At 36.2% G+C, this 13,887-nt stretch overlaps 1 protein-coding gene across 1 annotated transcript in view; it reads left to right on the top strand.

Moving 5' to 3' along the window:
* The first annotated feature begins 916 nt into the window (after positions 1–916).
* LOC136032692 (ubiquitin carboxyl-terminal hydrolase 2-like) overlaps positions 917–13,887 on the top strand; it is a 40,296-nt gene continuing 27,325 nt past the window's right edge. The window contains exons 1-2 of the mRNA XM_065712996.1: positions 917–1,434; positions 5,890–6,053. Of these exons, the coding sequence (XP_065569068.1) occupies positions 987–1,434; positions 5,890–6,053 (612 nt within the window). The 5' untranslated portion in view covers positions 917–986. The remainder of the gene's footprint in view (positions 1,435–5,889; positions 6,054–13,887) is intronic.

The following is a 13,887-nucleotide window of genomic DNA, read 5'->3' as shown; positions in this document are numbered from 1 at the left end:
TAAGAGTCGCTTGTACTTCTTATTACTGATTTTTATCTTTTATCCCCCTCAACAAAAAGGAGGAAAAAACATTCTAGTATAAACAATGCTATATGAAAATTATAATTCTATGTGAAAATTATCTATATTTAGCTCGCTTAGGTATGAGAAGGTTATGGTATTTTTGTGTGCTCACAATTAACAGGTATTTTTTTTTAAACTCATGATAATTTGTAGTTATTTTATTATGTGAAGCAAACAGAATGGGTAACTGACAAGAGCAGAAACTGGCACTAGTGTTGATAGGAAAAAATATCTACGCTATCTAGCATGTGCCGATACTAGATACTTTTCTAGCTCTGTAATGATTTTTATGTCAGGAGCTAAGATCAGATACGTATACTACCCTAATTATATCAATTGCACTGATTATATTAATTATTCTTATTATTGCACTGAAAAATATCAAGTGTCGCCAAAAGCTAGATGGTGTTGATAGTTTTTCTGTCGACACTAGCGCCAGTTTCTACTCTTATAAGCTACCCATACTGTTTGATACGGAGAGTTTCTAGGGCAGCATTTTGTATCAGTGGCTTGTGAAAGCCCCAACAACGCAACAGGGCCTGAACTATAAATTAAATCGTCTTTCTTTAAAAGTATTTTCCAGATTGAATACAAGTTGCTTCATTTTTCTTCCCACTCTTTCGACATGATTTCCTTTTCTTTTTAGTCATACTTTTTTCATTTTCTCCGATCCCCTCTTCTTTTTTCTTCTTAAATATATTGAGATTTACTTAGACGGTTATATTGGGTATCTCGTCTAGTGGACACAGATGCCGTCTTGCATTATTCCAGTATTTTTCAATTTTCTATTTTTAGTTACACCACGCTCAGACTGTGCCCTGGAAACAATTCTTCTAAGAAACAGTATGAACATAACCACGCACTAGTTCAAACTGTGACAGGGACTTTGTATTGAAAATAGAGCAGAATGCAGATAAAGTAGAATGAGCGCGACTAATTATAGTTTGTCCTTGAATTACTCAACAAATTATCTTTCAACTCCATCGCCAAGATACTCGCGGAATTATGGCATTTCACCGCGATCATGTAATTTGTCGCGACAATGTGATTCCTCTAATTACAGTTCTTATAGCAGTCACTGTACTGAGACTAGAGTTCCGAGGCTGCTCACAAACTCTGGATATAATTGTGTCTCCTCTAGATCATATTCAGGCATCCATAGCAGTCTGAGTTGCCCTTTAGCTAAAGGATCATACAATCGAAGCACTGCTCTTTACAAAAGCATAGATAATCCAACAGATTATCATAATAACAAATCCCGTGCAAGTAGTGTAGGAAGTGACTTTTGCAGTTTGACAAGTAGCTGGAGAGATAGACGTGTTCCTGACGCTCATGAAACCTATAATTTTCATACCAGGAATAAGTTAAAAGGTCATTTCTCTCATTTCATGTTGGATAATCTATGATATTTTTTGTGTGTGTGGAAACCAACCGCCTATATAGCTAAAGTGGCTGTTCTCGCCTCTCTCGCGCTCGGGGCAAAATTCTCGTTATTATGCCCCCCCCCCCCTGTCTCCCACACTTTGTTCAATTTATCAATTGATTGATAAATTTTGTTTTAATTTTTTTGTTTAGCTATTCAATTATTATCACTAATTTTAATTTGATTGTGTTATTTATTAATATTTAATTATTTTTAATTCTCTAATTCAAGTAACTAATTAATAATTTATTAGTTATTTGGGTTTATTAGTTGCACCCTTTAATTTATTTTAATAAAAATAAAACTTAATTATAACCGTTCATTATTTATTTGAAAGTTATCGCCCCTAAAATTTCTGCGCCCCCTCTGTCCGTCCCTTTGAACCGCCACTGAATAGCCGTGGTACAATACCAGACAAGTTATTTAAGGAGAGACTGGAGTGTTTTTTTTTTCTTTACGGTTAGTATTTGTATTTCGGATGTTCAAATAAGAGGTTTTAATAAGCTAAGCCTAGGTGCAGATGTTAAGAGTGATAAATTATGTTGCCAAACAAATTTTGCTTTTTTTTCTTTTTTACTGGGGAAAGAAGAATCACTGGCAAGCGTCTTATTTAAAGATTTCTGGGCCACAATACTTCCCTGGTCGAAAAAGTGTTCTAAGTCGTGCGCCAAAACAGAAAGTTACAACTGTATAAATTTATTAGAAAATTCCCTCTGCCAAGAAGAACGGTTTACAATTTTTCCCAGGCATGTCTAGGCCTGAGTTGGAGGAGACTTTTTTTTTAGCCTATTCTTCTCTTCGGGAAATTCCAAATTGTTTATTTTTTTCCTTTGTATTTCACATTATTTTTTCTGCTTGCGGGAGTTTTAGTTAAATCGGCTCTCCCTTCCCACCCAATAAGTTTTCATGCATATGTTTATTGACTCCTTTATAGTGAAGTTCCTCTCTGTTGTATCTCAGTTTTTCCGATGTATCATTATATTTAGTATATATATTAACTTTTCATTTTTTAATCTATTTCAGTTTTTTTTTTCGAACGTAGGCAGATCATTCAGACAGAAAACACGTTTCCCCACTTTGCATTGTCTGTTTTTATGAATATTTTGAATACGTGTAGAGTTAACGTCTGGAAAAACCAAACAAAGTGATAGGGAATTTAAGTCGTTATCAACAGAGTCGAGCTAAACATCTGCCCCGTGTTAAAAAATATAGATTTTTTTTTTCATCTTGAAGCCTGGTGTACTTTACAGTTTATACAATGGAAGAAGAGGTTAACTAACGAACCCGCTCTGCTTATCTATATATATATAAATAAGTTGCCTGTCTGTCTGTCGACTGACGTCATTATAAGGATTGAGCTGTATGTTGTCATGAAGTTAGTTGTCGTCATGTTTTTATGATGATGCTTAGTATATAACGTCATTATAAGTATTTAAGAAAATCGTTCAAAGACAAATTTTTAATTGTAAGAAGATCGTTGAAAGAGAAAGCAAAAAGTTTGTACAGAAAAGAATAAATCATTTTCATCTCACAATTTTACTGCCACTTACAGTTCATCGCTTCATCTTTACTTTTTACAAAGATTTTTTTCGGTAGTAGGATTTTCGATTCTGTTACATTTCAAAATGTAGAAAGGGATTTTAAAAGTAGCTTTTAAAATACAGGGTGACGCAAAAAGATACTCATCTTTTGAGAAAAGAGATACGCATACTCATATTTTATTCAATAAAAAAATCAGTGTTTTAACAAGTATCTTTTCTGTTGTAGGACAAACCAGCAGAAGATATTCTCCGTGGAGACCTATTTTGTGACAAAATCATACCAGAGTGTACAGATTCAGTTTTGAAAACGTTTCCATTGTCATGACTTTCCACCAAAATGAACGATTGTTAGTTGGGTTACGAAGTTCAGAGAGCATGGGATTGTAGTGGACTTATGTTTTAAAGCCACGGGGGAAACTTATTCGGGCAGGAAAAAGAGGGCAAGGACAGAAGAAAACATTGCTGCAGTGAGGGACTACACTGTCCCTCACTCTTCAACTAAACGTAAGTAAGCATGTTCAATTAAACGTAAGAACACGTCGCAGTGACTTCCCTGTCATCCCGAGTTCTTGGCTGCGTCTACGCTGTGATTTCTTAGGGCTGCGTCCTACTGAGTCCCTCACTGCAGCAATGTTTTATTCTGTCCTTGCACTCTTTTTCTGTCTGAATAATTCCCCCCTGATGCTTTAGAACGAAGTCCACTACAGTCCCATGCTCTCTGAACTTTGTAACCCACTATCAATCGTCGATTTTTGTGGAAAGTTGCAACAATGGAAATGTTTTCGAAACTGAAGCTGTACATTCTGGTATGACTTTTTTGAAAAATAGGTCTCCAGGGAGAATATCTTCTGCTGATTTGTCCAAGACATAATTGGGGGAACTATAGCTGCAAACGCTCATCCATAGGTTCACCTTTCATATCCTGCAACAGAAAAGAGATTCGTTAAAAAATAGTTTTTTTTTTTTCAAATAAAATGTGGGTACGCACCTTTATGGGTCACCCTGTACCAAATGAAAAATTTTGAAGCAATCTTATTCGCCATTTGATTTCCTGCACATTTGAAAGAAATGAATCTCATGAAAGAAATTTGTGGCAAGCTAGATAAGTAAAGATAAATTGACTATTTGAAATATGTTGATATATTTTTTGATGGAAACGAATTCCTTGAAGTTTCAGCAGTGTTAGCACCTTAATTTGAAACATGAAAAATTAAAACTTTGATGTATTTTGTTTAGAAAAGAGCGTACAAATAACGCCATCATGTCCATCATGTTAAATACCGTAACTCTCTCTCTCTCTCTCATATATATATATATATATATATATATATATATATATATATATATATATATATATATATATATATATATATATATATATATATTATTATATATATATATATATATATATATATATATATATATATATATATATATATATATATATTATATATATATAAATATATATATATAAATATATATATATATATATATATATATATATATATATATATATATATATATATATATATATATATATATACCTAGCTGTTGGGGTGGCGCTTCGCGCCACCCCAACACCTAGTTGGTGGGGCGCTTCGGCCCCCCCCCAAGCCCCCCCCGCGCGCGTAAGTCGTTACGCGCCATATTCGTTACGCGCTATTGTAGTTGTGTCCCTGTGTCCCCCTGTGAATAGAGATAGATATAAATATATGTTTTTAACTACGTAAAACATGCGAATATACAACATTCTTCGCTGTCCCATTGTCTGTGCATATAAATAGATTGTCAGGTTTACTGACTCTTGAACATGCAACATATAATTGTCCATGGGAAAAACAATCCGTATTCAGATCTATACCTCATTATTCTAATGATGTGTCCCTGTGTCCCGGTCGTCATTTATATTCCCTGTGTCCCGGTCGTCATTTGTGTCCCGGTGTCCCAGTTTATATTCCCTGTGTCCCGGTCGTGATTTGTGTCCGGGTCTCCCAGTCTGTAATTTCTCTTTGAGGTTTCCGGTCGTCACTTATATTCCCTCTGTCTCGGTCGTCATTTGTGTTCCGGTCTGTAATTTCTCTTTGAGTGTTTTTTCTTTTAGTTTTTTTTTTAGTTTTTTTACCTTTTTTCTTTTTTCAGTTTTCTTTTTCTTCTTTATTTTTCAGCGTCACTATGGAAGTACATATCGACGAACCTTTGTTTTTTTAAATTAAATCTGGTAGGCATTGATGACCTTATCCAAGTCAAAATCCCAAACCCAATCATCATCGCTATCATTTTCAGTTTTGATATGTTTTGACTCTCGCTGTCCAGGTGGATTTTCATCTAACTGCGCGGTTTTTGCGTTCTTTAGCCGCAAGCCTGTTTTCTTGCTGTTCTTGTGATTCCTCGGAACGCTTTCTTTTCTTACTTTCTCTATCAGCAGCAAGTTTTTTGGCATAAACTCTTGAGCAGCTTCCTCGGCTGTTGCCATTGTAGGTTCTTCAGTCATTTTACAATTAAACATTTTTCCGTGAACAAATGTCTTAAATACCGTTAATGACGTCACCGTCAAAGCAAAAATGACGACAACTAATTTCATGACGTCAGTCAACACAGAAACATGACGTCACCTGATCCACAGACAGACAGACAACTTAATTTTATATATATAGATATATATATATATATATATATATATATATATATATATATATATATATATATATATATATATATATATATATATATATATTTCTTTCTCTCTGTTTTTTTCTCTCTCTCTCTCTCTCTCTCTCTCTCTCTTTCTTTCTATCTGTCTCTCCCTCTCTTTCCCGTCTACTATGTCTTTCTTAAGAAGTAAAATGGTTTATTTTGTTGTAGAGTTGGATATCAATCGTACAATCAGTGATATTTCGGAAACTAAAGTCAATAGATTTTCGAATAGTCCTGCCGGTGAACATTATTCAGCACTGACACCTTCTTCTGTTAATCCAGTTATTGATAGAAAAACAAAGCCTATAACGTCGCAATCATCAAAATATCAAGTAGGTATCTGTAAATATTTCTTTTCACTTTGGTGTTCTGCACTTGATTAGCAATTGAAACTTTAGCATGAAGTGGAATTCTTTTCAACCTCAAACGACACTACCATAATAAAGTATTTACAATATCACTTCTTTTATTTTTGCCATAACATGAATTTTTTTTATCGGAAACTGGTGTTGCTTTAAGTTGCTACATTGAGCAATTGAGCCCAATTGTGTAAAACCAAATTTATACTGATGGCTAGTCGATACATTATACTTATGGATGTCAATTGTATGATACATTCTGTAAGTTAGATGAAAATTGAAAAAGTTTATAGATTAGAAGCACAGGAAAAGGTTTTGGCTTTTTCTTGGCAGGAACTAGCAAAGAATGAACTGTGTTGTCGTCGCTTTTACTCAGGTCATCCTTTTGAAATATTTCATTGTAACGTCATACACAGTTGTAACCCACGATTATGGCGTCAATTGTCATCTATATATACAAAAATAAGTTGTTTGTCTGTTTGTCGACTGACGTCATTATAAGGATTGATCTGTATGTCGTCATGAAGTTAGTTGTCGTCATGTTTGTTATGACGACGCTTAGTATATGACGTCATTATAAGTATTTAAGAAAATCGTTCAAAGACAAATTTTTAATTGTAAGAAGATCGTTGAAAGAGAAATTTTTAATATCTATATATATACTAGCTGTTGGGGTGGCGCTTCGCGCCACCCCAACACCTAGTTGGTGGGGCGCTTCGCGCCCCCCCCGCGCGCATAAGTTGTTACGCGCCATATTAGTTACGTGCCATTGTAGTTGTGTCCCTGTGTCCCACCTGTGAATATAGATAGATTTATATATGTGTTTCAAACTACGTAAAAATTGCGAATATACAACATTTTTGGCTTTCCCACTACTGGGAGCTTTCCGTTTCCAATTGCCAGCAATTGATTTGAAAATGTTTGACCAGAGTCATTGTTTTGCAATCGGACCCACATATTTGTAGCTAATTTTAATATTTTTACGTGTGCCCATAAATTAGAATTTTTCAGGCAAGCATTCATTTCGTCTGCAGGAGTTAAACTACGTAAAAATTGCGAATATACAACATTCTTGGCTTTCCCATTGTCTGTGCATATACAAAGCCGTATGTACTAATAATGACGTCATATGCAAACGCTCTTTTTACAAACAAACAAACATGCATACACACAACTCGTTTTTATATAGATAGATAGATAGATAGATACAATACAAATTAACTGCGTGAAACTTGCGAATATACAACATTCTTCGCTGTCCAATTGTCGCTGCATATAAATAGATTGTCAGGTTTACCGACCCTCGAACATGCAACGTACAATTGTCCATGGGAAAAATAATCAGTATTAAGATCTATACCACATTTTTCTAATGATTGACCTTGAGCTTTGTTAATGGTGATTGCAAATGCTAATCGAATTGGGAATTGCAATCTTTTAAATTGAAAAGGCAGATCCGTTGGAATCATGGGAATGCGAGGAATAAGAACAGCCTCACCCTCAAAAGGCCCTGTCAAGATTGTGGCCTCTATTAGGTTTTCCATTGTTTTTTTTTACGGCAAGTCGCGTGCCATTGCAAAGCTTTGGTGGGTTGATATTTCTTAACAGTATTATTGGTACGCCTATTTTTAGTTGTAGCACGTGTGGTGGAAACCCTGAAAGATCTATGGAATTTAAAAATTCAGATGGATAATTAACCGCTTCATTTGGTTCCAAAACTGTGTCGACTGACTTGTAAAGGACTGCGTGGTCTCGAATCTTGGTCAAAACAATATTGTTGATTTCGTGGACGTCTATATTTTTGGGTGCGAGAATCGTTCTTTCACTTAGCCATTTATTATTTTTATAATTTTTTAGAATATTCGGAAATACTTTTTCAATCAATTCATTTTTGGACGTCACTAAATTACAGAAATCAGCAGGTAGTTGTATACGTCCTGAAATTGAGTCTATCGTATCATAAATGTCTTTTTGTTCCGACGTTAACTTGGAAATGTTATTTTGTACATACGACAATAGATCACTCGTACTGTCACTTTGTTCACGATCCAATTCTACACATGTCGAAACAGCAGCGATACGGTTAGGTGAAGGCATTCCCAAATCCTGAAGAGGTTTGTTTGCCATACGTACGCACAAATCTTCTATAATAACTAAAGTGTAGTTATAAATTTCTTTTTGTAAAATCAAAAGTCATATCAGACGTCTCTAACTGTTTTCGATGGAGTATATCTTCGGACATTTTTGACTTATATTTTTCCCATAACTCTGTAGGAGCTGATGGAGAGCAAGTTGTTAAAATGATGCCAAACAATGCATGAATTTGACTTGGGGTTGACGAATCGCACGCGTCATTGATGCAGTTATCCCAGTGTTGGTCATTCTCCAATAAATTCAGAGCTTGGCATGCACTACGGTAAGTGTCATGTATAGTACCGTTTACAGTTCTCAAATACTCAAAGGATGTCGGACCGGGTACATTCACCAAAAGCAGGCGTAGAAAGAAGCATTCATGTTGATTGGGCTGAACGGTGTAGAGTCTTCCTATCGTGGTATCTTTGAAGATGGTAGGTTGGCCGTCGACTGACCTACCCTGTTTTCGGACGTTCAAATACTTTATTTTTAGTATTCCACGTGTAATACGAAGGTACTTCAGTATACAGCAGTTTTTTTGCAAAAGAATCATTTTTGCAAAGCGAAAAAAAGCTGTTAATTTTGTATCCGGTGGATTCAGGGCTCTTTGTTGCACGTTGGTTTCCGAGAAATAAACACGTTGACCATTCTGTAAATGTACCGCTAAGTGAACAACAGCTGGACTACGTTCATGTATCGGAAATGAAAGAATTCGCCAAACAGCTTCATTACTGCTTATGTATCTTCCAGCCTGATATTGTACGATTTCGTCGAAATCTTTGATTTCGGGCTGCAAGCCAAAAACTGCCATGTCACTGCCTTTGTTGACGTATTTACATATGTATTTGATTGCCTTTACGGAGTTACAGTATTCAACGTTTATGTGTGCGTTAAATGTTTTGATAATAATGGGGAATATGGAACAACCCACTGGTTATCTACTTCGATGGTGGTACCGTTGCCATTGTAGGTTCTTCAGTCATTTTACAATTAGAAATTTCTCTTTCAACGGTCTTCTTACAATTAAAAATTTGTCTTTGAACGATATTCTTAAATACCTGTGTCCTGGTCGTCATTTATATTCCCTCTGTCCCGGTCGTCATTTGTGTCCCGGTATCCCAGTCTGTAATTTCTTTTTGAGTGTCCCGGTTGTTATTTATATTCCCTCTGTCCCGGTCGTCATTTGTGTCCCGGTCTGTAATTTCTCTTTGAGTGTTTTTTCTTTTTAGTATTTTTTAGTTTTTACATTTTTTCTTTTTTCAGTTTTCTTTTTTTTTCTTTATTTTTCAGCTTCACTATGAAATACATATCGCCGAACCTTTGTTTTTTTTTTTAACTAAAATCTGGTATGCATTGATGACCTAATCCAAGTCAAAATCCCAAACCCAATCATCATCGCTATCATTTTCAGTTTTGATATGTTTTGACTCTCGCTGTCCAGGTGGATCTTCATCTAACTGCGCGGTTTTGCGTTCTTAGCCTCAAGCCTGTTTCTTTGCTGTTCTTTTGATTCCTCGGCACGCTTTCTTTTCTGACTTTCTCTATCAGCAGCAAGGTTTTTGGCATAGACTCTTTGAGCATCTTCATCGGCTTTTGCCATTGTAAGTTCATCAGTCATTGTAAACTTAAGCATTAATAGATTTCTACGTGAACATATATGTCTTAAATATCTTTAATGACGTCACCGTCATAGCAAAAATGACGAAAACTAACTTCATGACGTCAGTCGACACAGAAAAACATGACGTCACCTGATTCACAGACAGACAACTTATTTTTATATATATAGATATACTAGCTGTTGGGGTGGCGCTTCGCGCCACCCCAACACCTAGTTGGTGGGGCGCTTCGCGCCCCCCAAGCCCCCCCGCGCGCGTAAGTCGTTACGCGCCATATAGTTATGCGCCATTGTAGTTGTGTCCCTATGTCCCACCTGTGAATATAGATAGATTTATATATGTGTTTCAAACTACGTAAAAATTGCGAATAAACAACATTCTTGGCTTTCCCATTGTCTGTGCATATACAAAGCCGTAGTACTAATAATGACGTCATATGCAAACGCTCTTTTTACAAACAAACAAACATGCATCCACACAACTCGTTTTTATATAGATAGATAGATAGATAGATACAATACAAATTAACTGCGTAAAACTTGCGAATATACAACATTCTTCGCTGTCCAATTGTCGCTGCATATAAATACATTGTCAGGTTTACCGACCCTCGAACATGCAACATACAATTGTCCATGGGAAAAACAATCAGTATTAAGATCTATACCACATTTTTCTAATGATTGACCTTGAGCTTTGTTAATGGTGATTGCAAATACTAATCGAATTGGGAATTGCAATCTTTTAAATTGAAAAAGCAGATCCGTTGGAATCATGGGAATGCGAGGAATAAGAACAGCCTCACCCTCATAAGGGCCCCGTCAAGATTGTGGCCTCTATTAGGTTTTCCATTGTTTTTTTTTACGGCAAGTCGCGTGCCATTGCAAAGCTTTGGTGGGTTGATATTTCTTAAAAGTATTATTGGTACGCCTATTTTTAGTTGTAGCACGTGTGGTGGAAACCCTGAAGGATCTATGGAATTTAAAAATTCAGATGGATAATTAACCGCTTCATTTGGTTCCAAAACTGTGTCGACTGACTTGTAAAGGACTGCCTGGTCTCGAATCTTGGTCAAAACAATATTGTTGATTTCGTGGACGTCTATATTTTTGGGTGCGAGAATCGCTCTTTCACTTAGCCATTTATTATTTTATATTTTTTAGAATATTCGGAAATACTTTTTCAATCAATTCATTTCTGGAGGTCACTAAATTACAGAAATCAGTAGGTAGTTGTATACGTCCTGAAATTGAGTCTACTGTTTGACCAGAGTCATTGTTTTGCAATCGGACACGCATATTTGTAGTTAATTTTAATATTTTTACGTGTGCCCATAAATTAGAATTTTTTAGGCAAGCATTCATTTCGTCTGCAGGAGTTAAACTACGTAAAAATTGCGAATATACAACATTCTTGGCTTTCCCATTGTCTCTGCATATACAAAGCCGTATGTACTAATAATGACATCATATGCAAACGCTCTTTTTACAAACAAACAAACATGCATACACACAACTCGTTTTTTATATATATAGATAGATAGATAGATACAATACAAATTAAACTGCGTAAAACTTGCGAATATACAACATTCTTCGCTGTCCAATTGTCGCTGCATATAAATAGATTGTCAGGTTACCGACCCTCGAACATGCAACGTACAATTGTCCATGGAAAAACAATCAGTATTAAGATCTATACTACATTTTTCTAATGATTGACCTTGAGCTTTGTTAATGGTGATTGCAAATGCTAATCGAATTGGGAATTGCAATCTTTTAAATTGAAAAGGCAGATCCGTTGGAATCATGGGAATGCGAGGAATAAGAACAGCCTCACCCTCAAAAGGCCCTGTCAAGATTGTGGCCTCTATTAGGTTTTCCATTGTTTTTTTTTACGGCAAGTCGAGTGCCATTGCAAAGCTTTGGTGGGTTTATATTTCTTAAAAGTATTATTGGTACGCCTATTTTTAGTTGTAGCACGTGTGGTGGAAACCCTGAAAGATCTATGGAATTTAAAAATTCAGATGGATAATTAACCGCTTCATTTGGTTCCAAAACTGTGTCGACTGACTTTGCCCTTTTACTTTGAAAGTGGACATAAATTGATCTGGATTTTCGATTTGGGCTCCAAAACGACGTCATTTGGAAACATGAGTTGTATTGTCTGATTTTTGACAAAAAACGCTTAGATTCTGACGTAGTTCCAGTAAGGAAAGTCTTCAATGGGCTCTGGTGGTGCAGCCAATAGAGGAAGTTTAACTTTTCTTGAGGCGCAACACATTCCCATTGTTTTACCATTGAATTTCAAGGCCTTGCAATAGGGGACAAATTTTAGACATTGTCCCGATTTGAACACATCTACTCAAGCTATAATCATCGACTGGGTTGTACCTGAATGCCAGGCGATAACTTTCAGGTTGCTCTGATTCCTCGGCACGCTTTCTTTTCTTACTTTCTCTATCAGCAGCAAGCCTGATTTCTTGCTGTTCTTGTGATTCCTCGGCACGCTTTCTTTTCTTACTTTCTCTATCAGCAGCAAGCCTGATTTCTTGCTGTTCTTGTAATTCCTCGGCACGCCTTCTTTTTTCACTTTCTCTTTTAGCAGCAAGTCTGCTTCCGCGTTGCTCTGGTAGTTCCTCGGCACGCTTTCTGTTCTGTTTTTCTCTATCAGCCTCAAGCCTGTTTCCTTGCTGTTCTTTTGATTCCTCGGCACGCTTTCTGTTCTTTCTTTCTCTATCAGCCTCAAGCCTGTTTCCTTGCTGTTCTTTTGATTCCTCGGCACGCTTTCTGTTCTTTCTTTCTCTATCAGCCTCAAGCCTGTTTCCTTGCTGTTCTTTTGATTCCTCGGCACGCTTTCTTTTCTGACTTTCTCTATCAGCAGCAAGTTTTTTGGCATAGACTCTTTGAGCATCTTCATCGGCTTTTGCCATGGTAAGTTCATCAGTCATTGTAAACTTAAACATTAATAGATTTCTACGTGAACATATGTCTTAAATATCTTGAATGACGTCACCGTCAAAGCAAAAATGACGACAACTAATTTCATGACGTCAGTCAACACAGAAACATGACGTCACCTGATCCACAGACACACACAGACAGACAACTTATTTTATATATATAGATAAATAAGCTGTTTGTTTGTGTGTCTGTCTGTCTGTCCGCATATGACGTCTGAATTATTTCATCATGTACCAATTCAAAAACGAATGTATTCAAGCCGAAGTAGCTGAGTTGGTTAAGCGTTATGTTCCAGGTTCTAGGTCCGAGAGGCTCCAGGTTCGAACCTTGGCTTTAGCATTAATACAAAAGAAGAAAAAAAACTAAAAAAGGTAAAAACTACAAAAAAAAAACTAAAAAGAAAATACCAAAAAAATAAAAAAGCTAAAAAACTAAAAAAAAACTAAAAAAAAGTTAAAAAACTAAAAACTAAAAAAGAAAATAAAACTAAAAAAAACTAAAAAAAGGTAAAAAATACAAAAAACTAAAAAGAAAAACAAACTAAAAACTAATAAAAAAAACTAAAAAGAATAAAAACTGAAAAAGAAAAAAAAAACTAAAAAAGGAAAAAACTGAAAAATAAAGGAGAAAAAGAAAACTAAAAACCGGGACACAGGGAATATAAATGACGACCGGGACACTCAAAAGAGAAATTACAGACCGGGACACCGGAACACAAATAACGACCGGGACACTCAAAGATAAATTACAGACCGGGACACAAATGACGACCGGGACACAGGGACACAACTGCAACGGGGATGCCGGGGGCACAGGGGGATATATAAATGACGACGGGGACACAGGGAATGTTCGATTAGCAATCACCATCAACAAAGCTCAAGGGCAATCATTAGAATAATGAGGTATAGGTCTGAATACGGATTGTTTATCCCATGGACAATTTTATGTTGCATGTTCAAGAGTCGGTAAACCTGTGGGACACAGGGACACAACTACAATGGCGCGTAACTAATATGGCGCGTAACGACTTACGCGCGCGGGGGGGGGGGCGCACAAATGACGACCGGGACACCAGGACACAGGGAATAA

This window comes from Artemia franciscana, chromosome 1 (genome assembly GCF_032884065.1).
Source record: "Artemia franciscana chromosome 1, ASM3288406v1, whole genome shotgun sequence".
Taxonomy (NCBI): Eukaryota; Metazoa; Arthropoda; class Branchiopoda; order Anostraca; family Artemiidae; genus Artemia; species Artemia franciscana.
This window is presented reverse-complemented; position numbering and strand designations above follow the sequence as displayed.